This window comes from Lutjanus erythropterus, chromosome 3 (assembly GCF_056507025.1).
Source record: "Lutjanus erythropterus isolate fLutEry1 chromosome 3, fLutEry1.hap2, whole genome shotgun sequence".
Taxonomy (NCBI): domain Eukaryota; kingdom Metazoa; phylum Chordata; class Actinopteri; order Lutjaniformes; family Lutjanidae; genus Lutjanus; species Lutjanus erythropterus.
In genome coordinates, this window is record NC_139319.1 from 30,320,959 (window position 1) to 30,348,691 (window position 27,733).

A 27,733-nucleotide genomic window follows, 5' to 3' on the forward strand; every position below is an offset into this window, starting at 1 on the left:
GACGATCTACAGTTGCTATAGGGTTTGGTGATTAGATGAATATATCAGTGATTGGCTGAGTCCATTGCCAGTTGCTCTTTCGGGGCGATTTTTTTCATTTTATTTTGCTAAATTTAATAGTTTGCACAAGTGACAAGTGCTGCTCAGCAACACTTTCAGCTGTACAGTACACACCTGCTGAGCCAGATGATGAGTGAGACAAAAACAGCCCGTAGAGCCAGAATATTTTCATATCTAATACGGGGAATGAAGGATTAATTTCGACAAACCAGAGATGGTGATTGTTATATCAGTGGAAAGGCTGACCAAAACGGCTGTCCTCCAGCTGTCACAGCAAGATTTTCAGTTGATTATGTGGCCAACTACTTTCAGGTGAGTGAAGCGTAACCATAGTAACTGAAGTACATATCTCCTGTATTATGACAGTACCTGTCGTATAGGCACTGAGACAACCTAGGAGGCTTTAAATCAACACTCCTAAATGAACCCCTTAGCTTAGAAATATTGTGCTTACGGGACAAACTTTAGCAGTTTATGCGACGGGGAGTGAACCATTAAGCAGAATCAATAATAGCATTGGTATATTAAAAAAAATAGTCTCAATTCCCATTTCTATTCCTGCTTCCCTGTTCCTTTTCTCCCTTTTCCATGAGCCCTGAAGCTGCAAACTGCCCAGACCATCTTATGGCTCAGATTCATGTCCAGAGAGTGCCAAGCAGCTTCATGGTCCCTCACTTCAAAGACAGGAGACCATGGAGGAATGATTACAAGAAAGGAGAGGAGGATGAAACTAGGGGAGAAAGTAAGAGGTGAGGAGCAGAGAGGCCAGAAGGAGTAAAGACAGAGCAAAGAAAAGGGGGAAGAGGGAAGGATAAGATATTTGAGAGGCCTGTGTGCTGTGAGATATGGCAGAGGTGGGTCAGAGAGGCAAAACGAGATGGAGAAAGCAAAAAGAATGGGGGGAAAAAAAGGAAAGCAAGAGAAGATGAAAAGATAGAGAGGGCAAGAGTGAGAGAGGAGGAGAAAGAAAGTGAGGAAGTTAAAGAGGTGATTAGGGTGTAGCCTGAGGGGCAGGATTTGATTAGCGATGGCTAGCCAGCGTGCTACCTGCTGCAGTAAACAGCAAGTTGATAAATGTGAAATATGGTTCCTCTCCCATTTAACCGCTGCGCTACATTACGGGTGCACACAAATTACCACTGTACCGCCTCGACACGGTCCACATGAGGGAAGGTGACGGCTGACATTACTCACTGGCTGAACGCTGCACCAGTGACTTGTCCTGACTTGACACTTGTGTCACTTGAAGACTTGTGCCAACTGAAATGGATGTACAGTAGTAAAGTTGTTAATTATTGGCTAAATGAACCACTGCATCACTGTTTTATGGTCTCCTCAGTTCTGGCAGAAGACATAAAATACTTTAAACACTGCATAGCAATTTTTGGAGCTGTAAATGGTTGAGGCATAAAAAATGCATCAGATGCATCATTTGAAAGCAGTGAAGAAAATCCTCTGTGAAGCATTTTTTAAATATATTTCACAGAGAGATGTAAGCAGTGTAAGCAGCACCAAATCATATCTGTGATGCTCTTTAAATGCACTGACACAGGTAGAAGTGAATCCAAGAGTCCTCGATGTGACAAAATATAAATGTCAACGCAGATTCAGAAAATGTTAGGCACAGTGTTACTTTGCTACTTTTATCAGGCATTTAAAGGCTCCATTTATATATTGCCTTTATCTAAAGTGCTATAAAGCTTCATCCTCTCACACACAGCAGATATTCATGATTCATAGAGGATGAATACCTCTATCATAATCAAATATTATAGACCAAACCAGCCAAAGAAGACTTGGAAGACCAAAAATGACCTGGACTACGATGAATGAGCTTGCTTAGATGGACTCAACTTGGGGCAAGGGAAAGATGCTGCCCAGCCTGGGATCTACAGACTGATTCATAAACGCAAATTAGTTTTGACTCTCTCTGTTAAGTTTTGATTTCCAAGGGGCGTTATCAACAGGTGCAGACCAAAACACCTCTGGATGCAACTGGAAAGACCTACAACCAATCAGAGCAACAAAATGTGTGACGTAGCGCTTGGTGACATGTGCAAGTTGGGGTGGTGCTTGGTCCATTTTCAAGCAGGAAAAATAAGGTGGCCCGGGCACAATCTTTCGCAAGTTCCAGCTTAACAGCAAACTGAAATGTATTCCTTAAAGCGAGAAATAGGCAATACAATAACAGCATCTTGATTCATGTTTGACAAGCGCTGCCTAGTTTCACAGTTTTTTCTAAGTTTTGTGAGCCTGGTGTGAAATGTGTGACTTTCAAATCTGGACCGGCGATGCTCCTATGTTCATCATATTGAACCTGCCCTATATTGCTTAAAAGGGTGTGACTAACCAACGAAAACCAGGAGACGTTGCTGTCATCTACACACACTGCAGTTGGGGGTCTGTGTATGCAGAACAGAGACTGTATCTCTGCCACTTCCTCCCGTTGTACAAAAAGTCTCCACAGTAGTGATCAGGATTGGAGCAATGATATCCAGATTCTGCCCATTAAGCCAACTGTCAATCATGACATGAAACCAGTCTTTATAGCATCAAATAATTAATTAAAAACAAATTTATCAGAAAAATGAATACTTCAGCAAACACCAGTGTGATAAGAACTACCTAAAATGACAGAAACCATCTTTGGGAATACATTTTTTGACCTGCACCTGGATTGATTTACTTTGGCCCATGTCCAATCTGCTAACATGAAGGGGGCACGGTTCATGACCTATACTGCTGCCAGCCACCAGGGGGGGCATTGAGAAGTCTTGGCTTCACATTTGGGGAGCTGTTGTGTTGTCCATCTTTATATATGATAATAAAGCAAAAGGGATTCTACACTACACACACTAGAAAACTAGAAAAAGACAAACAGCTCCTCTATTTGTTTGTCTTATTTGGCTGACCAACAAGAGAAAGTCGAGAAAACAAAATTGTTTGTACACCCACTTAACAAGAACAGGATGAAGGAGGAGAACGCAGCACACTGGTAACAGAGAGGAGGTGCAGGTTCATCCATCTTACAATTGTGTTTTCTTTTCTGAATTAATACAGCCTCAAAGAGATGCTGGTGAGGTTGTAACAAAGTAGTAGGATTTGTACAAATTATAGTGAGAGGGCAGAGACAAAGAGGAGAAGAATGAATGTTTAAAATTTAAATCAATAAATCACTACTGGAACTCTGCCCCGACTCCCACACAGCTTTGGTATCTTGCTGGTTTACTGCAGGCCAGCGTCCAGCGGCTCCTGCTTTTACCATTTATGGTTTCACTTAGTTCTGAAGTGCTACACTTTAATATACAGACCACTTTACCGCTCAACATTTGTTTTTGTTTGTTTTTAGAGTTAAAACATAGATGTGATAAACCTGAGAGTGTATGCTGCTCTATACCAAAGAGAGAAAACAAGTTAATTCATTTTTCAAGTGAGATGAAAAACAAAGCCCCACAGGTCCTCTGAGAGCAACTTCAAATAAATAAAAAAAGACACAAGCAAATGAGTAAACAACAAAAAAGTCAAAATGACAAGTGAGGTCTCAGCTGAGTTAGATAACTGCATGTAAGTGACAACAGGAACATAAATACCAACAGAACAGAGCATCAAATTCATCTGTGCTCAAGTATGTATTTCAGCCTTTTCTTTATACTCCTGAATATTGCTACCAACACCCATTCATCTGCTCAGCCCTGCTTGTTTATACATGCAGCACACCGCCAGGTGGGAGTTATAAACAAGCACGCTGGGAGGCTGGGACTCAGCTTAGTGGGCGAGGGGCCAATATGTCTTTTAACCTGTTTACACAGGGACCTCACACCAGCATTAAGGGCCCACAAGCAGCTTGAAAAAGGTTTAACCGAACGTCAAATGCTAAATTTGTTGGATAAAAGGGTAATGAGAGCAAGCACTGTGCCAGGCTCTTTTAATTTTTGCTTTTTTTTCATCAAGTATTCGTTTAGAAGCTTTGGTGTCCCCACGGTACCTGTACTCTTAAAAGAAATCCCACAAGAGCAGCTCCCTAACAAGACAAAATTTTAGTTTTTGTTTGATGAAGTATGTATTAAGCCCTTTTTACACTGGACAAATAACCCACTAACAGCTACTAACAGGTGGCTTTTTTCTTCTGTGGGAAACGGTAGCATCAGTATTCACTCCTGGGTCAAATGACTCTGCGTTAGGCACAGATATTTTTTGGGTCCAGGCCTATCAGCAGTGATGAAAACATCACACCTGGTCAGACACACTAATTTTTGCCCCTTTCATCCAGCACAGCGGAGTTTGCACCCACTTGATGGTGTGTATTTAACTGATGAGGCTGAACAATGGATAAACATTTTATTTCCTACAAATTCTTCACAACAAAAGTCCCCATTTACTTTGTTTTCAAAAAGCTTTTATTGTGAAGCGGCAAAATCAGGAAATGTTTTACTTTATTGCAGTAACATGGCTGTCATGAACTGAAAGCCAACATGATCAATCAGTAAAACAAAGCAGATACTGGGAAATACAAACAGTGATGCAGGAGAGAAACTGAACTTCAAACCACAGAGATTCACAGAGACTTTAAAAATCGCCTCTCTCTCTCGGCTCTCCTGCATAGACATGAGGTGAGTCTTGGCGTACATCAGAAAAATACACAGAGGCAAATGGGTCTAGGGAGAATGGAAAAAGGGTCCATTGCCTATTTTTAGTGGAGCCACACTTAAAAAAACTGCATATACACTGTAATTTCGGAGTAAAATGCAATCATCTGAGATGGACGTATCTTCCCATAGAGGAACAAAAGAAGACAAGATATTATAGTGCCTTTAGTGATAAAATATTTTTTGTCTATTTTATCTGTGTGTGAGAGAGAAAATGTACATGTGACTTAAAGACAAAGTGCATACATACAGCAGATTGTGTTTAAATTGAATTTAAGAGTAGAGGAAATTGGGCTGTTTCCTCAAAGGACCAATATGAAGCTGAGCCGCGCTTGACTGAGTCAGGTACACCTAAAATAAGGTGGCATTCATTTAAGGAACAAATCAAACAAAACACGCTGAAAAGGAAATTTCATTATAGTACCTGAACCTACTTTCCTGCCAAGTCAAATTCACTGTTCTCCAGAGCTCAATTTACCTTTCCATTCGATTTCCCATTCCAACTCATTTTCCATTGTGCCGTGCAAAAAAAATCACATACTGGGACGTGACAGGGCGGCTGGGAGATTACAACGGGGCTTTGTAACATGAAATGCAACAATAAGAAAGAGTGTGAGAGAAAAAAAAAAAAAAAAGGGAATCCCCAGTTTTACTTTCCCCATTCCCAAGAGGGTGGGAGTGAGTTAATGGTTTTCCTGCTCGCACACAAACTGGCTGTCAGGACGCATGGTGGAGCCCGCCAATCACCTGAGAGCAAGGGTAAGAGAGCGGGTTCGAATTCAGTGTTTACCAGGAAAAGCACTTAAATGGCCTCAGGTGACTCACAGGGTCTATCCTCCCACCCACACCCCTCTGATCTGCTGTCTTTTACACATCTGCAAACCTTTTTTACACTTGTTCTATTCTTGGACTGGGAGTTTCCCTCTCTATCACTTCCCCGGTGTGAGAGGTGGCATGAGGTCTTCCTCTCTGGTGCTATCACATTCTCCTCGTCATTTATTTCCCCCAGTTTTTCTCTCAAGCTCAGTCCTCCTGGGGGTATTCATTCATGGGATGGCAGTTTCTGTGTGTTCAACCATGAAACACTGTCCCAGCTACTGACTGCAACCTGCTGTAATGATCCCATGGGATACATCTACACCACTAATGCTGCCACCAGTCTCTAGCTGCACACTCTGCATGCTCTTCACAGAAGAGACGCAGTGTGTAAAATTAATATGAAAAATCATTTTAAAAAAATGGGTGTTTGATTTTAAAACCAGTCCATCACACTTCCAAAAACAACATGTCTTCTAAAAGCGGCTGCAGAATTAAAGCATTCAAAACACACAGGGTTCAACATTAACCACGACCCGATGGCCTGTGGTCACAAAAAGCTCTGTGGCCACAAAATATTCCATGTATGTGGTCCCATCCAGAGGTGGCAAAAGTCCACACATTCTTTACTCAAGTGGAAGCACAGATAACTTGTATAAAATACAACTCTAAAAGTAAAAGTATTAATTCAACTTCTTTATGCAAGTAAAAGAGAAAAAGTACAGGCTCTGAACTGTACTCAAAGTATAAAAGGAAAAGGTAGCCCTTTTCTACATCAGCTGTTTCTGTGCAAAGCTAAATTAACCTGTTTTTTCATCTTGTTAAGTCTATCATGCATGATGCGCACCGATGGATACACCAAGGACCTGTCTTTTCTGTGTGTTATTGTCCCACCCATTTAGATTTCAATCGATCTTGATGTTGGGAACCTGAAACCTGAAACTAAAGTAATAAACCTGTTTTGAGAGTAAAACTAAAAAGTTTTCAGGGAAAAACAAAAATGAAGTCAAGTGCAGTGATCCAACTGAAAATCCAACTTAAGCAGACTAATTAAGTATCAGCACTTTGTTACATCCCACCTCCGGCCCCCTGTGGCCACCAATACTCGTCAACAGGTAGCAACTGATACGTCAGCGCTGCTGAAGTATGGGCTGACTAAGTCTACTCAAACCGCTGATGTGATCCTTACAAAAGAACCAGAAACACAAAAAACATTAGCACAAGAGTTGGACTATGAAAAAATAAAACAAATGGATACCTTAATTTCCCAAAATGCAGCTCAATAACCTCTCTTTCTTACACCCTCTACACCTGGTAAACATATTTCATGCTCATAGTTTTGAAGCCAGACATGGCTGGTCCCCACACCCAAGCTGAGATAACACAAGAAGACATCACAGTGACATCATCAGGGTATTTTATCAGACTTCACAAAGATCCTCAGGTACGGAAGACATTACACAGCTGCCTTCACATGCTGAGTGGTACTCATCCGATATCTTTATGTGCAAAACTGGTGAATTTGCACATTTAGAAAATGACGAATGAACAATAATGAAAGAATATTTTGGAATGACACTCATGGAGCTGCAGAGCTACTGACAAGCCGTTACCTATGAGGGAGTTGAGGGAAGAATAGGAGGACACCCGTCGCATTTTGTCGATGGTCTCGAAGGAGAGGATGTACTCATCGTTGTCGGGGCTCCCCAGGGTGCTGCTGGCGCTGCTGCTGGTGCTCAGGTTGCCAGGAGAGAAGGCTGCTGGTCCACCTGGATGGAGGACGACACACATACACACAAAAACCTTTAGATCCCATCAGCAAAAAAATTATGAGCATCATAAATGTAAAACAAGTTGAACAGGAAGAAGAAGAGGCTCTTATTTTGTTTAGAAAGCACTTTGGCTGCTGTAAAAGTGCTATATAAATAAAGTTTATCATGGTTATTATTTGTGTAAAAGGACAAAACAAAGCCAATAGCCAAATCAACGTCCAATTAGGTGTGAGGTGTGTAAACAGTGCAATCTAGGAGGCTACATGCCAACACAAGAGCTTATTCATAACGTCATTTCAGCTGTCAGGCTCAGTCCTCTCCTGCAGTAGCTCTCCTTATCACCAAACATTACTCTGACTCATACAGACCCAAACACTATGAATCCTCCGAACCCACTGCAGGCTGAAATGTGGAAATGGAGATTGGTAGAGAATGGAAATACACTCTGCTCTCTGCTTATTGATGATAAACACCGCTGCATATTGGAATAAGCAGCGAGAATGTGAATTAGAAATGGTGTCAGCAGTAGGTTACGCGCTTCACCAAGTGCCAGTGATTTAGCTCCGCTCAGGGCTTATGCATTACTCAGTCTGGCTGTGGTAGACGGCGGGCGAGTAGTCAGCTTTAGCCGTCTGAACCGTAGAGCAGTGACACAAACGGGAGGTCAAGAGCTCAGAGGTGACAGCGAAGCTGACAACATAGAGGATGAGGAAGATTATGGCTTAAATTATTACGTTAGGATTATCTACCATAATTATGCATTTATGTTTTTGGAACAAAATATGTTCTGCTGTAAAGATTAGTTATACCACTACAATTTGCTAACAAATTAAAAATGAAAAATGTTCATAGCAAACCAGAAAATATTGAAATGAGGGAATTTTGACATTTCTTTCTTAAAAATCCACTCAATGTGATTAAATAATTGATCATTAAAATAGTTGGGAATTAATTTAATGGTTGACAACTAATTTATTAACTGACTGATTGTTGCCACTCCGGCACACTTAAAAACAAATGCCTGTGATTGGTCAGGATCACTCCCATTCTGGTCCAGACACAAACTCTCTATCTACTCCGCCTCAGTTTGTGTGTTTTCAATATTAAGGACCATACCAAACCAGCAAGGGGGGAGTTAAAGTCCACAAAAACTCTAAGAGCGAGTCAACACTGGTGCAACTATGCTACACCCAAAAGTAAGCACACAAACCGTGCACCTGTTACAGCTTTTTGAACTTGTCCCAACAGGCCCACAGTTCAGCACCGAGGACAGCTCCAAGTCCCCACAGAGGCAGACATCTGTGGGACCATGGCGAAGCATCGTGTCAGAAGACAGAAAATTACATCCAGGTTTCTGGTCATCTGTTTGCAGCTGTATCTTTATCTCTCAGCATGTCAGCCACTCTGCTCTGTACCAGCAAGGAACCTTCAGAAACCAGGATGAGGTTTTACTGCATGCCACAGTATCCTGGTCCTCCAGGTTTCATATTCAGGTTTCTCAAAATCAGGAAGAGGTCTTATCCAGGTTTACATGTGCATAACCAGGATACTCCAAAAACCTGATCACATCCAGGATACTCATGCACATGTAAAAACACTACTGTTGCTTTTGGGTGCAACCCTCGTATCTCTGTATTTTGACATTTTATTTTATTTTTTTCCATAAATCAGCTAGGAGCCACTGAATTCGACTTCACAACATTCAATAAGTTTAAAAGTTTTAATTTTCTGAAAAATAATAATTTTGGATTTAGAAGCTTTCTGCCTGACAGTGACGTTTTGAAATCTGTGGCCAATATCAGCACTGGAGCTTCATTAAACAAAATCTGACGTTGAGTTGTTAGAGGAATATTGGCAACAGCTTCTTCATAAAGAAAGCACGCTACAAGAATATGATAGAGAAATTAACAAGAAAACTGGGGTTCACCGACGCTGAAATCAGAGCCAAGATAATCTGAACCCTGTGATGAAGCTGATAAAAGCAGCCACTGAAAAATTCTCATTAGCCAATTAAAAAGGCTTTTGGAGTTTGAGGCAATTGACAAAATCCTCAATTTAAGCAAAGCTGACAAGTTCAACTACTTGAAATCTTTTTTTATGGGTACTGCTGCTTGACCCCTTAAAATGTGGAGTGCCCGTGACTGCTCCAAGTTTTAATTTATGTGGAGTGACACTACACATTGAAGTGGTATTGCTTTGGGAAAGGACCACTGAGAGAGAAGCCAAAATCTGATGCTTATTATGCGACTGTGTCTATGTGCTTCTCAATCAGAAATCTCCTAAACACAGACACTTTCAAAGCATAAATGATAAAAGATATTGAACAAGAGACATCGAAGAATTTTAAGCATCTTGGACTGGAAACAGCCAGAGAAGAAAATGGCAAAATCAACTGTGGGGCACTAAGGCCACTGTGGCTGTAGGGTGTATAATTTTTTGAGAGGCAGCGGAGCCAAACTGAGCGGGGGGCAGCAGCCATGGTCATCATGGCCGCTGTGAAATTCCTGCCCTGGTCTCCACCACTGAGCTTCTCCCATTTGTTAATATAGTCACAACTAGACTAAACTATACTGCTACTAACACTGAGGTCTTTTAGAAAGAAACTGTACAATTATGTTATGTTTGTTTGTGTGTTGATTTTACGCTGCAACATGTAATTTTGACTATCAAAGCGATTGCTAAAATCGGTACTGGTGCTGTAAGTTAGCTTTGGCTGTAAACGTGCACAGTACATCAGACACTGCTTAGACAACTGTCAGTGATTTTCTGCACTTGTCCCTTACAACTAAAAACAACAAAACCTAAAACTCAATAGTACAATTGTAACAAATGGTCTGGTCTTGCATTAATCTACACACATTTGAAAGACATGGATAACAAGGACGATGAGCATTTTCTAGTCACTTGTGCATGTGAGAGCTGGACTGGAATGAATATCAACACAGAACCACACACTGAACTATTATCTCTGGTTGGCAAACTGGTCACAACCTCTTTGCTGGTTGCGAAGCCTCTTAATAACGCTTACTGAGTCTGTCTCAGGAATGGTGATGATCGAATGAACTCTGAGGACTGATACGTCCGCAGGATCCATAGCTGATGTGCCTGGAGACAATCTAATGAAATGTGCCAATTGTCTCTCCTTGGATTAATTTCTTTCATTCAGCTGACTCAATCTTCTTCTTTGTCTTTATTCAATCCTCCTACAGATTCATCTGAATTTCTGCTTTAGTCTTATTTATCTCTCTCTCATCTGCCTTATTTTCACTCTCGCTCCATCCCTCAGCACTCCTACCCTCTTCGTTGAGGTTGAGGTTCTGCAGGCTCTTGTTCAGGTTGCGGGCAGTGGTGGCAGCTCGGATGTTGGTGTAGGAGTTGACTGATCGCAGGCGTGGGATGGCCGGGCTGTCCCTCACTGGAGTCAGATTACCGGGCTCTGGACGTGGACACAGATGGACATATATCAGGTCAGTAAATGTTGGTCTAATGAGTGGACTGACAGAACCAGCTGCTGGATCTTTTACTAATCAGACTGCATTTCTTCACAGGATGCACTCTTTTACTATACCTGGACGTTTTTTTTTAACCATAATTTACAGTGACCTTTAGACAAAGCACTTTGGAAAATATAATATCGTTAAAAGCAGCAAGAGCATTTGACCTCTTGTTGTTTTGTTGTGATAGAGCTGTGCATTTAAAGAGATAACCTGAGGAAATTCATTGTACAAGAAAGCATTTTACGCAGATGACCTTCTCTTGTTTGTCAGCAGCCTTATAGGAAGGTTGAGCTGGGTGCAGGTATTGAGCGGACAGAAGTATTCTATTTACTTAATAAAGGTTTTTTGTGTCTTTGTGTCTGTGTGTGTATAAATTTACATAACTTGGAAAATTCAGTTGAGTCAGTTATAAAAAAAACAGAACTTTTCTCTTACACTGTGACTCATTTACACTAAGTACAAAAAGGTGATTGATTAATTCACGTTGACTCTATTGTTACTTTCTCTGTATGACGCACAAGATAGCAGCTAAATGACGAAGATATAAAATTAAGCGGGCTTGAGAAATAAAAGAGCACAATCTACTTCTATAGCCCTCCTCAGTTTTGGTCTGCATTGTTGTTCTAAAATCCAGTCGGTCTGAAAATACGAACTCTGTGTGTGTGTTTGTGTGTCTACAGTACCTGCGGTGTTGGCTGGTGATGGCACTGTGTAGTTCTTCTCTTCTTCTATAAACTGGAGGGCAACTGTACAGAAGTTGCTCTCATATTGCACCACCAGGTGACTCAGTGCTACAACCAGCTCCTGTCGAACATGTAGAAAACACAGAAAACTTACTGAACATTCAATTCCAGTGATCAAGAATATTTTTTTTAAACTTCAATCGCAACTGAGTAATAAATCTCTAATCCAAATGTTGTTAATGATCTTTTCAGTGATGTCTCTTTTACACTGCACTGCTTCCAGCATTGTTTTGTCCCAGAGAACAACGTAATATAAAATTCAGTTTTGAAGCCAATATTAGGTTATATCATTTCAAAAGATCCCTCGCCAAGACCTTGATGTTATGACAGTGTGTTTAACAGTGATATCGATTATGTATCTGCATAAATGTTTTAACAAAACTAAGTAACTTTCACCTGTTCTTCAACTCTGACCTCTGACCTGCACATACATGAGGAGATCTTTTTTTTCAAGGTTTTATGATTTCAAGAGGTGTTGAAATCTCAGCCATTATGAAAAGTTGAAGTGCAGTAAGTGGATACAACTGTATGAAAATGACTAAATACCATCACATATTCCACTCATTTTAGTGTCCGTTGGTTACACAGGTGGAGCTGGAGGTGATTAGCTCAGTATAAAGACTGCAAGCAGGTGGAAACAGCTATCCAGGCTCTCAAAAACAGGCCTAACAGCACCTAAGCCAACAGATACACTAGGAGCAGCCTACCTCTGTTCCACTTTTTGGTTTTATCTAGATAATAATCATGTTATTATCTAATACAGACGTGCTGGTTAATGGAACTGAATTAAGTCTTCCCACTGCATTGAATAACCTTGAATGCACCGATATACCAGTAGTCTGACCTGGACTGCAGTGTAGAAGTCCCTGCACCTTTCCATTTAGGGTTCATCATTAATGTTTTTTTTTCCACTTGGCTGGTTGGGTGAGAACCAGCCAAGTGGAATCAGCTTGTACAAGGTGAATTTTTATTTGCCCTTGTATAAATTGTTTTATCTCTTAGTGATTATTGTGTTTAATGTAGGGTTGCAGTGCCTATAAAATGTCACAAAACAGAAAAAGTAGTTTACAAGCAACATGACATCTAACTTAGTCAGACAAGTTGGAATTCCTTATTGTTGAGACCTACCAATGGGTTCATATATTTTGTAAACACATTTTTTTTTACTCACGTCTAGCATTGTATTTATTTGTTTAAATATCACATACATATATTATCACAATAAACTGCATGTATTTTATACGTGTGGGTGAGTGTTAGTGACCTTGCGGACAACAGGGCTGCCGTCGTTGATGAGCTGGGCCAGCATCATGGCCACGTTGTGGTCGATGGTGGTCGAGTGGTCCGTCCTCTCAGCGGAGTTTCCCACAAACGTCCCCAGAGCGAAGACAGCCGCGCACCTCACCTGCAGTGTTACAAACACAACAACGCGTTTAACTCATACGTCTCTTGGCACAATAAAGCTGTCTTTAAGTTTTTTGATATCAGTCTGATCTCTCTTTATCAATGCACAACTCTGCCTTTTTTCAACTATCAGGAGGCAGACTAGAACTGTTAACCTTGAAACTAAAATATCTGCTTGACAAATTTATTCAAAAATGCTCTACTGTTTTGTGAAACAAATGGATTTAAGTTGTAGAGGTAATTATGGTTCAATTTCCTCTTAATGTATCACTGTGAAATGCATGGGAGATTATCAGTTCTGTGTGCCCCTGTGAGCTGCTTTTGGACCCTATAACTCATTACTTTCTCTGACTGGTTCATTGGATGTTTAATCCAAACTCGTGATTGCACAGAAGGAATTTTCCATGAGGGATTGGTTTCACACACTGAACCAAATTACAGCACTAGAAAGAATATTTAGGTTTATTGTTTGTTGTGGGGAGAGAAAACAGTTTTTTTGCAGACACCAGCGTGCATCATCACAGCTATTCTTTAATCTTGTGATGCAGCTTTAGTGATGCCATAGCACACAGATGTTGCTTTGATATGATTTGCTTCACTCCAATTAAAATGATCAGCTGAGACATTTCAGATGAACATATTGTAATTCTCTCTCTAAAGCTTGGAAAAAAAGAAAATAACCGTGACTTAAAAGCAAATTAAAATACAAAACTGTAATACTGGGAATCATCTTAATCTGCATTCAGCATGTGTACATTCCTTTATGCACTGGAATATATCGGATGCAGAATACCATGAAAACCTGTACTATCTATTACAGTCTACTACAGCAGCCCCCAGTTAATTCTACCTTCTACACCAAGATATGTTGATTTAAATCTACAACATTTTTCAGCTCATAGTTTGTAACAATGTCGCACTGCAGCCTAATATTAGAGACAACTCAAGACGAATCTATAGGAATTTTCGGAGTATCTGTTGTTGTTCTGCACACACTGTGTTATTTTTCTGTTAAAATGATTCAGTGAATACTGCATTTGTTGCAAGACACCAGAACGCCAGAAGAGTTGACACACTGGCCTCAATAAATGACAACTTTAACACTGTGAAGCATAAAACCTCATTTGGACAATCAGCCTTCTCTGTTCAAGAGGCAAAACTCTGGAACTGTCTGTCCACTGAGCTGGACAGGCAACACAATTTGAATGTTTTCAATAAAGGCGTTAATCATGGTTACAAGAAAAACAACACTGTTTTCACACCTGACACTCTGTTACAACATTAACATTGTATTATAATTTTAAAAAGCCTCCTGCAGACAGGTATTATAAATTAATGTATTGCCACAAATATGAAATAAAGTGCAGTTGGTGCTTTTGTATAATTACAATAAATTGTGAATCAGTATTATTTCCTTTCTGATTTTTTCTTCCTCTCTGATTTGTGTGTGCCCTGTGTTGCTTTATCAGTTGGATAGATAGAGTGGTGTATAGTCGTAGGCACCAGAGAAATTTGACTATAAACATACCGTACCTGACACACCTGTGACCAGCAGTGTGACCTGAAACTTCTACTTCTTTAAAGTAGATGTACCAACAAAGTAGTGCAGTGTTTCTTCACAGGTTTGTCAGCCTTTATTACATCAACTCTTTCGGGACATATCACCTTTTTTTTTACTTTACAGAAGTTTTTTTAAGCAACATTTCGCCTTTTTTTTGTTTTTCCACATATGCAAATTGGAGATGTGCATAAAAATAGTGGTATGGCAATACTTACAGTAGTAACAAAGTTACTGTACACATTAAAAACGCATTTGTATACTTTTGCACTTCATTATATTTTTATGAGTTTACTGATAGATCAGGAGAGATGTGAAACAGCATCCAAAAAAGTCTGCGACTGGACTCTAGGGCTGTTGTATTTGTTTATGTTTGACTTCAAAGTTGTTCATGATTTTGTGTCCAACTTCTCTTCCTGCACACGTTTCACCAGCACTGTGCAACTGAAAAAGAAAGCTGGTAAAAAATACATACTTTCTATACTTTTCTTTTATGTCTTCATGAAACTTTTAAGTCTCATGATGATTAAAATCTCTTTTTCAAGAGAGACCTGGCCAAGAGGGCATCATAAAAAAGGTTTTACCACAATAAAACTGTCACACACACACACACACTGCACAAAAGAGCAAAAACAGTATAAAAGATAAACATATAGGTATTTCATAAGCTTTTTTTTTTACTTTCTCTCTGTTCAGTGATTTTGAGGTTTACATGTCAATACTTGTTTGTGTGTATGTCTGCACTGTAGTGGGCTGAAAACTGTGACTAAACAACACTGTCATCTTCCTTTAAAGTTAATCAGACTCTTCTTAATCGCTGATCTCTGCTCCTCCTTTTACTTTCTGTCCCTACTCATCACTTTCTTCACTCAACTCCACGAGGCTCTGGGGGAGTCTGCGCACACACACACACACACACACACACACACACACACACACACACACACACACACACACAGCAGCATGTGGGGTGTCTCAATCTAACACACCAGGAGAACTTTAAAATACAGCCATTTATCTGTAAATGTGTTATTTCTGAACAGTTTCATGCAGTCAGTTATGATCAGTCAGTCTGAGTCTCCAGTGGCTTTATATAACACACACTCTGAAAACTCCTAAGGTAAAATAAATCAACAACCTGAAAATACAGCTGAAAAGTGTGCATGCGTGTGCGTGTGTGCGTGCACAGACAGATGCATCTGCAGACCCCCGTTTCAACCCCACGGCCAAAGCAGCTGCCGTCTGTCCAAAGGAAGGAGGAAGCTACTCCTGGAAACAGATGCTGTTGGTGTGTGCATGTGTGTGAATGCATGCAAATACATGAGGCATGTGTGAAAGAGGGCACCAAGTGCCTGGGTGAATTTAGGGGCAAACTCTACCTCGCCGTCCCTCTGGTCTGCACATGACCCAGTCAGATGCTTACCATGCTGTTTTAACATGGTGGGTCCAAACAGCTTAAAGCCTGTGTGGGTCTGCTTTCAGAGAGAGAGTGTGTGTGTGTGTGTTTTTTCTTTCTTTCATTAGTCCTGCATGTGTGTATACCAGGGGATTCCTACATATTTTCCATTGTTCTTAGTGTGTATTTTTGGTCTTGTCTTGAATAGAAGATTTTGCTTTATGTTTAGGAGGTTGTCTGTCCTGGTATTACTGGTCAGGACCTACAGGTGTCAGACTTACCACTCCATAAGCCCCATTTTCACTGCAACCAATGACCAGTGCAAGTAGCAATATAACCACTTAGTATTTCCCTGATCTTGAGATTCACTTTAAGTGTTTGATATTTTGATGCACAGCTGAGAGAGTGCATGGAGCACAGGTGGGAGGAGAGGTGTAACAGGTGGGGCTTATTCAAATGGGACAGCAAACTATCAGTTGTCGGTATTTATAATATATTTATCTGAGTGTCTTAAACTTTCTGCAGACATCTCAAAACTATCTCTGTTTCTGACACAATATCAATCTGCTGCCAACCTGATGATTTTATCAACAAGAACAAACAAAATAATTGCAGCATATTAGCAGTTAAGACAAAATAATGCTTCAATGTCATATTTTAATACATTCAATATTAGATATAGTCTTGGTGGTACAAGTACCTTCAAACCCATCCACCTCCCTATGTGTCTTTTTTTTCCATTATCAGTTGTTCTAATGTGGACTGCATTTTTGTGAAGCCACTCAGTCGGCCTCCTTTTCAGGATTGTGTGATAAAGTTGCTGCATATGAAAGAATGTCGTACAGGATTTGGGCATACAAGGATGAGATGAGAGCACACAGATTTCCATCAGGGACTTTATGCTTTTGTACTTTCTCAGAATTGCCTTGTTTCTTTTTGTCTTTAGATGTGTTTTGTTTAGGTGTGGTGGTAACGGGATACCATAAGATCCCATTTTTAGCCATAGTCCTTTAGTCTTCTACCTGCTACAAACAAGTAAAATATTGTATAATCTTAACAGGTTTGGTAATAAAATGGCAGCGGCATGGATGGATTACTGAATGGGTTTACTGGCCACAGGCCCACAGAGGGTCAGGCCACCCGCTGGGCTTCAGCTGCAAAATGTAGCTCAAATAGACTACAAAAGATGAAAAAAAAAAACACTAGTCAAAAACTTTGAAATATGGATGGAGTGAAGGTTGTGCTCCAAACCAATTAAAGAAAATAAAAATAAAAAGTACAGATATTGGTTGGATTCTTGAAATAAGAAAGGCAATCTGCTTTTATCTTGACAGCTCAAACTTCAAAAAAGATCGAATATCTTTCTAAGAAAAATCAAAACACTGTATCTTGACACAAGTATAAAGATGTAAAACAAGTGGCGCTTGACGAGATCACTAATCTTTGATAACTATGCATGATTTAATCATTCGCAAAACAAGATATTAGGGCTACTTGAAGAGCCTTAGTTGCAGTGGAGGAAAATGATTAAAAAATTAAAAACATCTCCGATATGCCTGAACTCTGGTATTAACCACTCACCTCTGGAATGGGATCCGACAGCAGGGTGTAGAGCTTCTCGTGGGCGCTGTCCCGCACTCCACACCAGCGGGCCGGGTCAAAGTTCTGCCAGATGCGGCCCAGGCAAATGGCCACCCACTGGCGGAGCAGAGGGTGAGGGTCTGACAGCTGCTCCAGGCAATTGGCTATTAGGTTGCCCTGCAGGCAGGCCTCCTGGTGGGGGAGATCAGAGGAGAGTGAGACGAGAAGGAGTGATGCAGACTGATGAGTGTGAGAGAAGTTCAGTTGATCAGATGTACACTTTGCACTTTTAGGTTTTAAAGGGGGAGCTAACACCAGATGAGTACATCCAAGAAATGTAAGGAGACTTGAGGGACTGTCAGATCCATACCACAGCTGTAACATCGACGACCACGGTGAACGATATCACTGCGATCACTTTCAGAGTGATTTGATGAACAATAAAAACATGGACAATCAATTAAAATCTAACGTTATGTTATAAAATATTGTGGTATACAACTTATTATATGATTATATAATAAAATATTAGGCTGCAAATTCCACATAAAATAAAACTAATTTTGCCTGATATATACTGCCAAACGGTCTGTGGCACTAATGGGGTCTCTAAAGTCTGTTTGGGCCTGACTGATGTCCTCATTGTTGATCATCAGAAACCATCAAATTGATGTTGACTCTTAAGAAAGTTTATGGATAAAATTTGTTTTCAAAAGACGACTGTGGTAAAAGACTATAGGATTCTCCTAACTCTTCTTGTCTTTGAAGAATTTCATGCACTCACATCTTTCTGTTTTTTTTTTTTTTTGTTTGTTTCTTTGCACAACGCACTGCATTAACAGGTCATCAAATCCATTAAGTTGCAGAAACAGGTTGAGTGTCCTTAGGACCACTGTTTATCATTCAGTGTGGATGCTCACATTGTTATTACAGTTACTTGTTACAGTTATTGCTCTTGGAGTGGATGACCCTCAACAGTGGAAAGATCATTTGTGTAAGACATCATTTCCCATCAGTCACCAACTGTTTAAAACACTCACAAACTTTCTCCTGCTGTCTCTGGACATTAGACACTGGGTTTGAAGGCAACACTTTGCTTGAAGTGGTGTGCATAAGGCTGTCATTACACTGTTAGAACCGTGTCATGAGGCCTGTCATGAGGGAGTCTTTATGAATGTTTGTGACTGTTGTCATTGAGATGTGTTTGTTATGACAACTTCACATTAACCTAGACAAACATGTCTTTGTTATGACAACTTGTCAATGTCAAACTTAGAGAGACTGTTAAGCTCTAAGTCTTAAACTGTCATATGTGGTTGGTTTTAACACTGACTGTCATAAGACCATTATAGGTGTTGTGAATATTTTCCTTGACCTTGACAAGTGGTACAGTTTGGACTTATCATAAATATGGCATTAAAATGTATTACAGTCATTATTCCTGCCCAGAAGTGATATCAAGGTGTTGGAATGAATTGTTGGAAGCTATGTGGAACAGATGCAGGTAACCATTATCATTTATTTTGGGATTGCCCCAAAATTACATTCTACTGGAGGGAACTTCATAAATGTTTGGGAACAGTATTTCAGATCACTATTCCATTTGATGCTTTGACAATGTATATGGGCACTGTAAAACTGAATCTTTAAACTAAAACAGACAAATATTTAATGAGAATATTACTTATTGGAGGCAAAAAAGCTGTGACGAGGAAGTGGTTACAACCAGCTCCAACATTAGAGGACTGGTTAAAAATGATTCATGAAATCTACACAATGGAGAGACTAACCTTTTCTGTAAAAATGCAGAAAAATGCAAAATGGATTGGGTACATTAATTCACAGAGACCTGACCTACTTTAAAGGAAATTACCATTTTCAATGAACTATGACGAGTGGACTCTCATAGATAAATTAATGTGTGTGGCATTGTTTGTTCAAATATTTATAGTTGCTGACACTAAAATGTAAGGGAGAAAAATAGAAGAAGACAAGCTTATTTTGACTAAGTTTAATGCCATTATTTGAATTATGTCTTTATTATTATGTACTTATGTAAATGTGATTTATGTACTGTCTTCATGTACTGAATGTCTTGCAAACCTGGACTGTGATAAAAACTAATAAAAACAGAATAAAAAAAAAAAAAAGATTACAGTGTGAAATATTTTTGTAACAGCATCATGAATAATTCCCTGGAGTAAAATTTGGAATTGTCATGAAGATGTCATTAAATGTTATAAGGCCATTTCAACTATTATTTATATATTTATCATTATTGCCTTGATTAATTTAAAGTTGTCATAACAAAGACATCTAAAACAATGTCAACTCTGTATTAAACATGACATAATTGACTGAACGACACGTTGACATTCATAATTTTCATGACAGGTGTCATTACATGGTTATGACAGGCTTATGTACATCCCCTTCAAATAGGGTGACTGACTGAAACTGCATAAGTATTTTATTTTTAATGAAATGACAGTATGTTCATTATACCTCAGTCTTAGCCCTCCTGAGCAGTGCAGTGACTCCGGGCTCAGAGTAGAGTTGTACCTCATTAAACAGTTAATCACCACTAACCTGTAACCTCACACTGTGTGATGGACAAAAAGATTATGAGCTCTACAGCGGTATGACTTATTCCTTTTGAACCATGAAGCCCCTTTTAAATCTGTTTTTGTGAACAAATGGTAATTGGTCCTCAAGGTTTGAGGCAGTCTTAAGTACGGTGTAAAGGCTTGTATCCTCTATTCAAAATCCTTTTCAAATGTTCATTTTGATTGATTCGTTTTGTGCTGCAGAGCATTAACAAGTTCTCTCCTTTTTTGTTTTCAGTTGCCTTTGTGTTCCTTCTCTTCATAAGGTAACAAAAGTGCAGCCCGTAGATTGACTGTGAAGGACTTAAACTTTGTGAAAAAAAAAAAAAAAGATGTGTGTGTTATGCGTTAATAAAACGATTGGAATTAGCTGTACTACAAAGGCTCACATGGTAAAGCCAACTTAAAGTATATTTCAACATCATTAACTGAACGTCATTAAGTCATATTGAATTCGCCACTCTGCCGCTCTAGCTTTATCTTTTATCAAATATGCTCTTTTGACTATCTTCTAAATTCAAATCACTTCTACTTTTCCATTCTTTTGTTTGGTGTTAAGTTACTGTCAATAAAACTTGACACTTCCTGCATATGTCTCACATTAAGAGTACAAGGAAAAGGAAGGATTATACCCTTTGAGACACAGTAATGCTTCAACTGTGAAAATATGGGTCTTTAAGTGTTGTGTTCAATTAATTCTGGTCTTGTCTATATTTTTCTTCAATTATATATATATTAATAATAATAATAATAAGTTCGCTTTGCTTTGGAACTTTGTAGCTGCCATTTCCATTCAGTTGGTTCATGCTTGATAGAGATCACACAGTACTACGCCACTCCTCCTGTCTCTTTTAAAGTGTGCCTATCTGTTAAATCAGCTGCTGTAGATGCTTGTGACCTTCAGGGACTTGTCATACAAACATCAGTTTGCTGCAGGCGTCCATGTTTTCCTGAGCAGATGCACTGAGGTGTGTTTAGATTGGAAGTCTGGAATACCAACTTGGAAATATTGACTTCTGACTTCCAATGGATTGCAGCATAATTGTGAAAATCCCTACAGAGGAAGTGCTGAGTTTGCATGAATAACAAACAGCATCAACAAACAGCTGCAGATCAGAAAACAATATAAAATAAATTATATTAAAAAATGGAAAATTAAGAATAAAGATTTTCTGGTCTGGTTTATTCTGTAGATGATGTAAATAAAAGCATTTGTGGTAACTAAGAATTTATAGTATAGTTCTGTGCATCAGTGCTCAGTACTCTGATGATCTCCCAGCCTCAGACGTTCCTTGCAAACATAGAAACCTTTAACACAACACCTCACATCCACATAAACCACAACAAACGGACCCATTTAGTGAAGAGAATCCTTCTTCTGTCTCCTGCAGATTGAGGCATCATAACAACAAATCTTCTATTAGCAGTGACACAACGTGCCTCTACTTTCTTCAAGTGCCTCAGATTGCTGCAGAGTGCGACGCTCCCTCCGCTCTGATCGAGCCTCCCAGCTGAACCCCGAGAGCTGGAATATTAAGCCAACAGTGCTTGGTGACATGTTCGCAACAGCGATGCCGCAGTAATGAGTGCTGTTGTTGAAAGTAAGAGGGATAAATAATGGAGATGTGGAGCAGGCAGAGAGTCTCTCTGTAATGTTGGGGATCATCTATTATTTACAGGCCTGTGAGAGAGGTAGGAGCATTAAGAAAGCGTGGTATGGAAGAAGAATGGATGTTTCTGAGCTCGACAGCACATATAGCTTTTATGATTTGTCAGATTTATACAATATTGAGAAAGAGAAGTACTGTGAGGTAGTCGAGAAAAAAATGAATGAGTCAAATAACTAACAACTAGAAAAATAACTGCAGCGAGCACCAGAGAGGAACTAAAAGGGTGTGAGAGTGGAATATTTCCTTTGTGGACGCTGGAGTGTGTGCGTGTATTCCACGAAATGACGAGCTGCATCATCCCAACATCTCACCCTTGGACGTTTGATCAGCGTCAGACACAAAAGACTTCTGGGATTGAGCATCGGAGGCCAGGAGCAGGCCGACGTGACACTTGCTGTGATAAAGTGTCAGCATGGAGGTGGCTGGGACGCAGACAGAGATTATAGAGGTGACTGTTGGTGACAAAACTGTCACATAACCAATATCTCCCGGAAATACACAATGGACGATAGAGTAATCTCTCACAGTGACGGCTGGCCTCAAAACAACTCACTGAGGCTCTGGTGAGGGAAGTAAATGAATAATATGATACGTTCTCCCTTCAGGCTTCTGGCAAGTAAATGGACAGCAGTGCAGAAACACACATATTCAAACATGCTCTCTCTCACACACACACACACACACACACACACTCATACCTGTCCTGTGTTGTAGCTGTTGACAATAACAGCCAATATGAAGACAGCCATAGTTCGATGCTCGGCCTGTAACAAAGAAAGAAATCCTGAGATCTTATTTTATGTCAACATATATACTTTCACTCTACACTGTCTAAAGCCCTTCTGTTGAACTCTTCAACCTCTCTTCAGCTTTCACAAACTAAGCATCAATTTCAAGAGAAAAGAAGAGATATATCCAGGCCAGGAATTTAACGGCAGCCACGAGGGCCATGGCTGCTGTGGTCCCTAAGTTTGGCCTCAGGCCCCTTAAAAAATGATCTTCCCTGCGGCCACAGTGGCCTTGATGCCCTGCTGGCACTGCTTCAGCTGATTTCACTGCCTTCTCCTCTGCCTCATTCCTGTCAATATGGTTTTTAGACACCAGGTTCTTTTGTTGAGACTCTGATGTAATGACTCACAGCAGAGACAGAGCACTCAGGACAAGTTTGAGAAAGTGTGTGTAAATATGAACACAATGTGTCTATGTGATATAAACTTTCTTTAATCATGAAGCCTAATAATACTAATGATACAATTCTGTGATTGACACTGCAGACTAGAGTCTCTGTTACCAAACAGCTGGATCCGTGTTACATACTCTTGAGAAACTTTGTCGAAATAATGTCTTATTCTATTCAGTGACTATCTAAAGAATGTTTCTTATTATTTTAAGATACTAACTCATTATATAACATACACAAATTAGTATGTCATTATATAGATGTCTGACTGACAGTGTTCCTGTACGTAGCGTTAACACTTAAAAACTGAATAAAAATGAAATCATCGGGGTGCTCCCATATCTCATTTGGTAGAGTGTTCACCTCACGTACTGAGGCTGTCAGTCCTCTGCAGCAGTCGCTGGTTTGATTCCTGTCTGTGACCCATTTGCTGCATGTCATTCCCCCTCTCTCTGCCCCCTTTCCTGTCATACCTTCAGCTGTCCCTATCCAAATAAAGGCAAAAGCCCAAAAAATAATCTTAAAAATAAAACCATCTGTAACACTCAAGTTAAATTCATGACATTATTTCTGTGTTCTTAAAATAATTGTTTTATTTGATGGCCTTGCTGCCCTAAACAAAAAAACACCAACAGCAAAGTGGCTTTGCCCCTTCAGTGATGAGATTCCAGGCCTGGATATATCCCTTTACATGTAAAGAAATGGCCACATGGATCATTTTTTCACAGACGTACAAACAGGATTAGTGGATACCCACTGGCATGTAACTGTCAGCCAACACAGACAGGAAGTACTTGTGTCCGTTGTCTTTCACCAGGTCAGCTTGACATGACTGCAGAGACAGAAAAGAGAGGAGAAAGACAGAAAGATGAGTGAGTGATGAGACTGCAATGCAGGTGTTACAACACTGATAGCAGTCTTGACATGGGGAGTATTTGTCCATTTCCTCCATGGTAGCTCCTCTTGTCCACTTAATGGAGACCGATGTCACACTGTTGAACGTTTTCATTGAAAATGCTCTATAAAGACATTAAAGAATAAAGACTATTATCTTTGACTTTGAAGCGATTCACTTATTCCAAAAAATAACATGATTTACTACCCAGGGGTTTAGGATTTATTCATGTTTCGAGAGTGCTGCAATATGAAACATAACTTGCAGTTATGCTCACTGGTCTAGATGAAAGCCACTGTTTGATTGAAGCATTAAAGGGATATTTCAGATTCTTTTGAAGTGGGGTTGTATGAGGTATTTATTGAAGGTCAGTGTATTAAGTACAGTAGATGGTGGTCCGTTCGCCACCATTTTGGAGAAGCAGCAGAAGTGCTGTGGTGGGAAGGTAAGCAATGTACTCCTGTGGACACATCAGGAGCCAAATCTATTTAAACCTTCTAAGAAAATTAATATCAGTTAAAGTGCATGTTATATTTAGAATATTTTCTCTGCTTTACCTCACTGTCTCATTTGGCTAAAGGTAATTTGGCTTACCTCATTTGGCTAATATAATGATGACTGATTGCACAAGAAAGTGAAGAACTATTCTAAAACGGGCATACACTTAAACTGATATTCATTTTTAGGTTAAGATAAAAAAAAACCTTGACCATTAATAGAAAAATCTTTCTATAAATAATATCTGAACTTTTTTCTTTTATTTTCTTATCATTTCTTTTTTGAATTAAAGTAAGTGTTGTCATTTGAAACACGTTACTTTTGCAAACATGAAGCAATATTTCATCATGCAAAAACAAAAACACTTGCACTGATCAAACTGCTTTACCAACTTCAGATTTGAGTTAGAATCAAACAAAGCAAGATTCAACATAAAATTATTTATTTGTCAAAGTGTCTGACCCCAATTATCTTCCTGTAATGAAAGCAGAGAGACAAAATCACACTACACACGTACTATGTGCTTGAGCATGGCTGCTTTTTGAGCCCCCACAAAATAATCAGTGCAAAACATATTTTTGTGATTTTTTTGTCTATTCAGACTCTTTTTCATTCATTCCTTGTCAGTCATTATGTGCAGCAGACAGAATTAATAAAACAACAATAAGCCAGTGATGTAAAAAAGCAGATCAAATAAAAACTTCAAGACAATAAGGGTTTAGAAAAGATAATACAGAATGATTTTAATGTTTCTGAGTGTTTTACATAACTTACACTGTCCACAGCGAGGATTTTAGCCCAGATGAACACCAGCAGCGGCCGCAGCTCTCTGGCTGAGCTCTGGAGCAGCTTTAACACATAGGGGAAGATCCCCACAGAGAGGGCCTGGAAACACACACAAACACACAGAGCGCTGGTGTTTATACAGCAGTACTGATATTGCAGTTATGATCCAGGCCGAGCTGCTGGATGTGTTTGGCCAAGTTTGACCACCAGGACACACCTGTGGTCTGAAAACATTTACACTGGACTGGAATCGATCTGAGCAGGAGCTGGGCTGATAACTGTGACTTTGACTTCATCGTAAATGTCTCTCCTTTGTTTTAGCTTTGTGTGTGCTGCAAACTACACAAGGCAGTAAAGAATGGAACTGGTCCAATGAGTGTGTCAAATCAAATAGACTATGAGATATTTTAAGAGCAGTATTACTGGCTGTTTTTCAAGTAATGAAAGGATGTAAATATTGGTGGTTTTATTCTGGTTTGCCAGGTTAGAGATCAGCTGTAGCAAAGTGCTTCCTTTCAAGGTGGGAGACGCTGCCTGTTTACAAAGCTATTTATTTTCTTTTCAGCAAGCTGGCTGAGTGTGACCTGCCATCGCAGTAAACATGACCCAACACACAATGCATTTCTTTTCAAGCCAGAAAAAAGTTTAGTAACACCTTTACTAAGACCCATGTCTATAATGTATTCTAAACAAACTTACAATGCATTATTGAGCCGTGTAATTATAGTTATAAGCACTCATAATGCTTTATAACACATTATAAAACACATAGATTGCAAGCATCCTAATACCTCATAATTGCTGGTAACATACTGTCATGTTTTGGAACATAGTGTATAATAATTCTCATAGTTGAAATACATTAAAAACATTTTATAATGCATTATAGTCACTATCATAATGAATTATTTATGCTAAGTTCAGTTCTTCTGTGTGGTCACCGGGTGCTTTAAGTCGAGTAATGTAAATACATAATGAAATCATCTTAAATATAAGCCTGTCTCTGGAGTTTCTCACTGAAGGAAAGTTTTGTTGTTTAATTAAATAGGCTACACATTTAGAAAAGACATCAAATCAATTAATGTGACTTTCATAAATGTTCTCCCCTCTTATTATTATTTTATCTTCATTTAACCACTCTTTAAGAGTTAGGGTTAGGATTTGGGGTAACAGAACTGTCATATACTAGGTCTTTTGCAAAAAAAAAAGTAAGTGACCAGCAATTATGAAGAATTATAATACTTGACCTTGCAAGTCATTATAAATGCTTTCTAATGTGTTACGATTTTAGTTTTAAAACATTATGAATTTCTACGAGTACTTATAATGCATTGTATTCTGCTTATAGCACTGTATTATTATAGTTATAAGTATGTTTTTAATGCATTATAGATATTTGCATCATATTAAGTGTTTACATTTTAGGAAATACCCTTTTTCAAGTTTCTTCTAAGAGTCAACTATGGAGCTGGAGCAGGGGAAAAACTAGTTTATACTTACTTAGCACAAAGAGTGGAGGCAAGGGGCAACAGCTAGTTTGTAACCTCTACAGATCACTACATACTATAGATTTGTTTCATCTCTAGAATGTGACGATGGATAAGAGCTGTTTGTAGGTGTATGTTTAACTTTGTAGTGTCAGGCTACCTGTTTGCCCCTGCTCCCAATGTCAATGCTAAGTTAAGCAAATCATGTCTAGACTACAGGTCAATACTTTATGGAAAGATTCACAGTTTTTTTCAAGTCTTTCTTAAAACAACTGTCAGGTGCCCGAATGAACACCGAAACAGGTTTTGGTTTCTGTAATTATTTCCCCTGTTCATACCAACCATTGAAGCTGGGGTAGGCAGTTTATTTTTGGCATCACTGGGCAAAAGTTCCACAATAACCTTCAAGCATAGTACAATTCAAGTGTAGGTTAAAAAAAAAGTTGTTTGTACTCCCTCAGATGCGTTGTCCTGTTTAGCATGTATGTATTTTCAAAAACGGTTCGGTGTCTTTCCTATAAAAAAAGGTCTCTGTATAATCCACACGCACACAGCCGCTCAGTAGTTGTCGAAAACTCTTCACGGTCAGTTGATCATCCACAGTAATAGAGACACTGTTTCTGGAAACAAGCTGCTGTTGAGATGCTGCAAACAAGACACCTTTCACCATTATTGTGTTGGGTTTTGAGGCAGAAATCTCAGAGAACGATATCTTACAACCTCAGCATATAAAACTGAAACCATCTGCATAGATCTGACACCACTTAAAAGCTTCAATTTTCAGCCAAGGTTGTTGCTGCTTGCTGTAAATATGATCCAGCTATATCAGGCCAGCCAGGTGGGCACAATTTTCTGCTAATTAAATAATTATTTTGTTAATGTCTGCCTTCCTATCTAAGCATGGAGAGTTCTTTTCGTACTGCATTAAATGCTTTATTAACACTTAACACTTTATAAGTTGTTATAACGCATTAGATAAAAAGGGCAACAGTGACTTGTTGCTTGCCAGATAGTGAGCCCACATTTATCTGTAATGGGGTTCTACAACAGAATGTACCATACTACTTTCTTTCTGCTAAAAAAAGAAGTAGTTCATACATGAAACTGCTTACAGCAAGGTCTGTGGATCATCTAGCCT

General features: G+C 39.4%; 1 protein-coding gene across 1 annotated transcript in view; it reads right to left on the minus strand.

Moving 5' to 3' along the window:
- rptor (regulatory associated protein of MTOR, complex 1) overlaps positions 1-27,733 on the minus strand; it is a 215,648-nt gene that overhangs the window by 43,249 nt on the left and 144,666 nt on the right. Inside the window, exons 14-21 of the mRNA XM_084715786.1 lie at positions 25,097-25,207; positions 23,687-23,761; positions 22,448-22,513; positions 17,474-17,665; positions 12,799-12,939; positions 11,475-11,595; positions 10,590-10,730; positions 7,136-7,291 (exon numbers count right to left, since the gene is read on the minus strand). Of these exons, the coding sequence (XP_084571912.1) occupies positions 7,136-7,291; positions 10,590-10,730; positions 11,475-11,595; positions 12,799-12,939; positions 17,474-17,665; positions 22,448-22,513; positions 23,687-23,761; positions 25,097-25,207 (1,003 nt within the window). The remainder of the gene's footprint in view (positions 1-7,135; positions 7,292-10,589; positions 10,731-11,474; positions 11,596-12,798; positions 12,940-17,473; positions 17,666-22,447; positions 22,514-23,686; positions 23,762-25,096; positions 25,208-27,733) is intronic.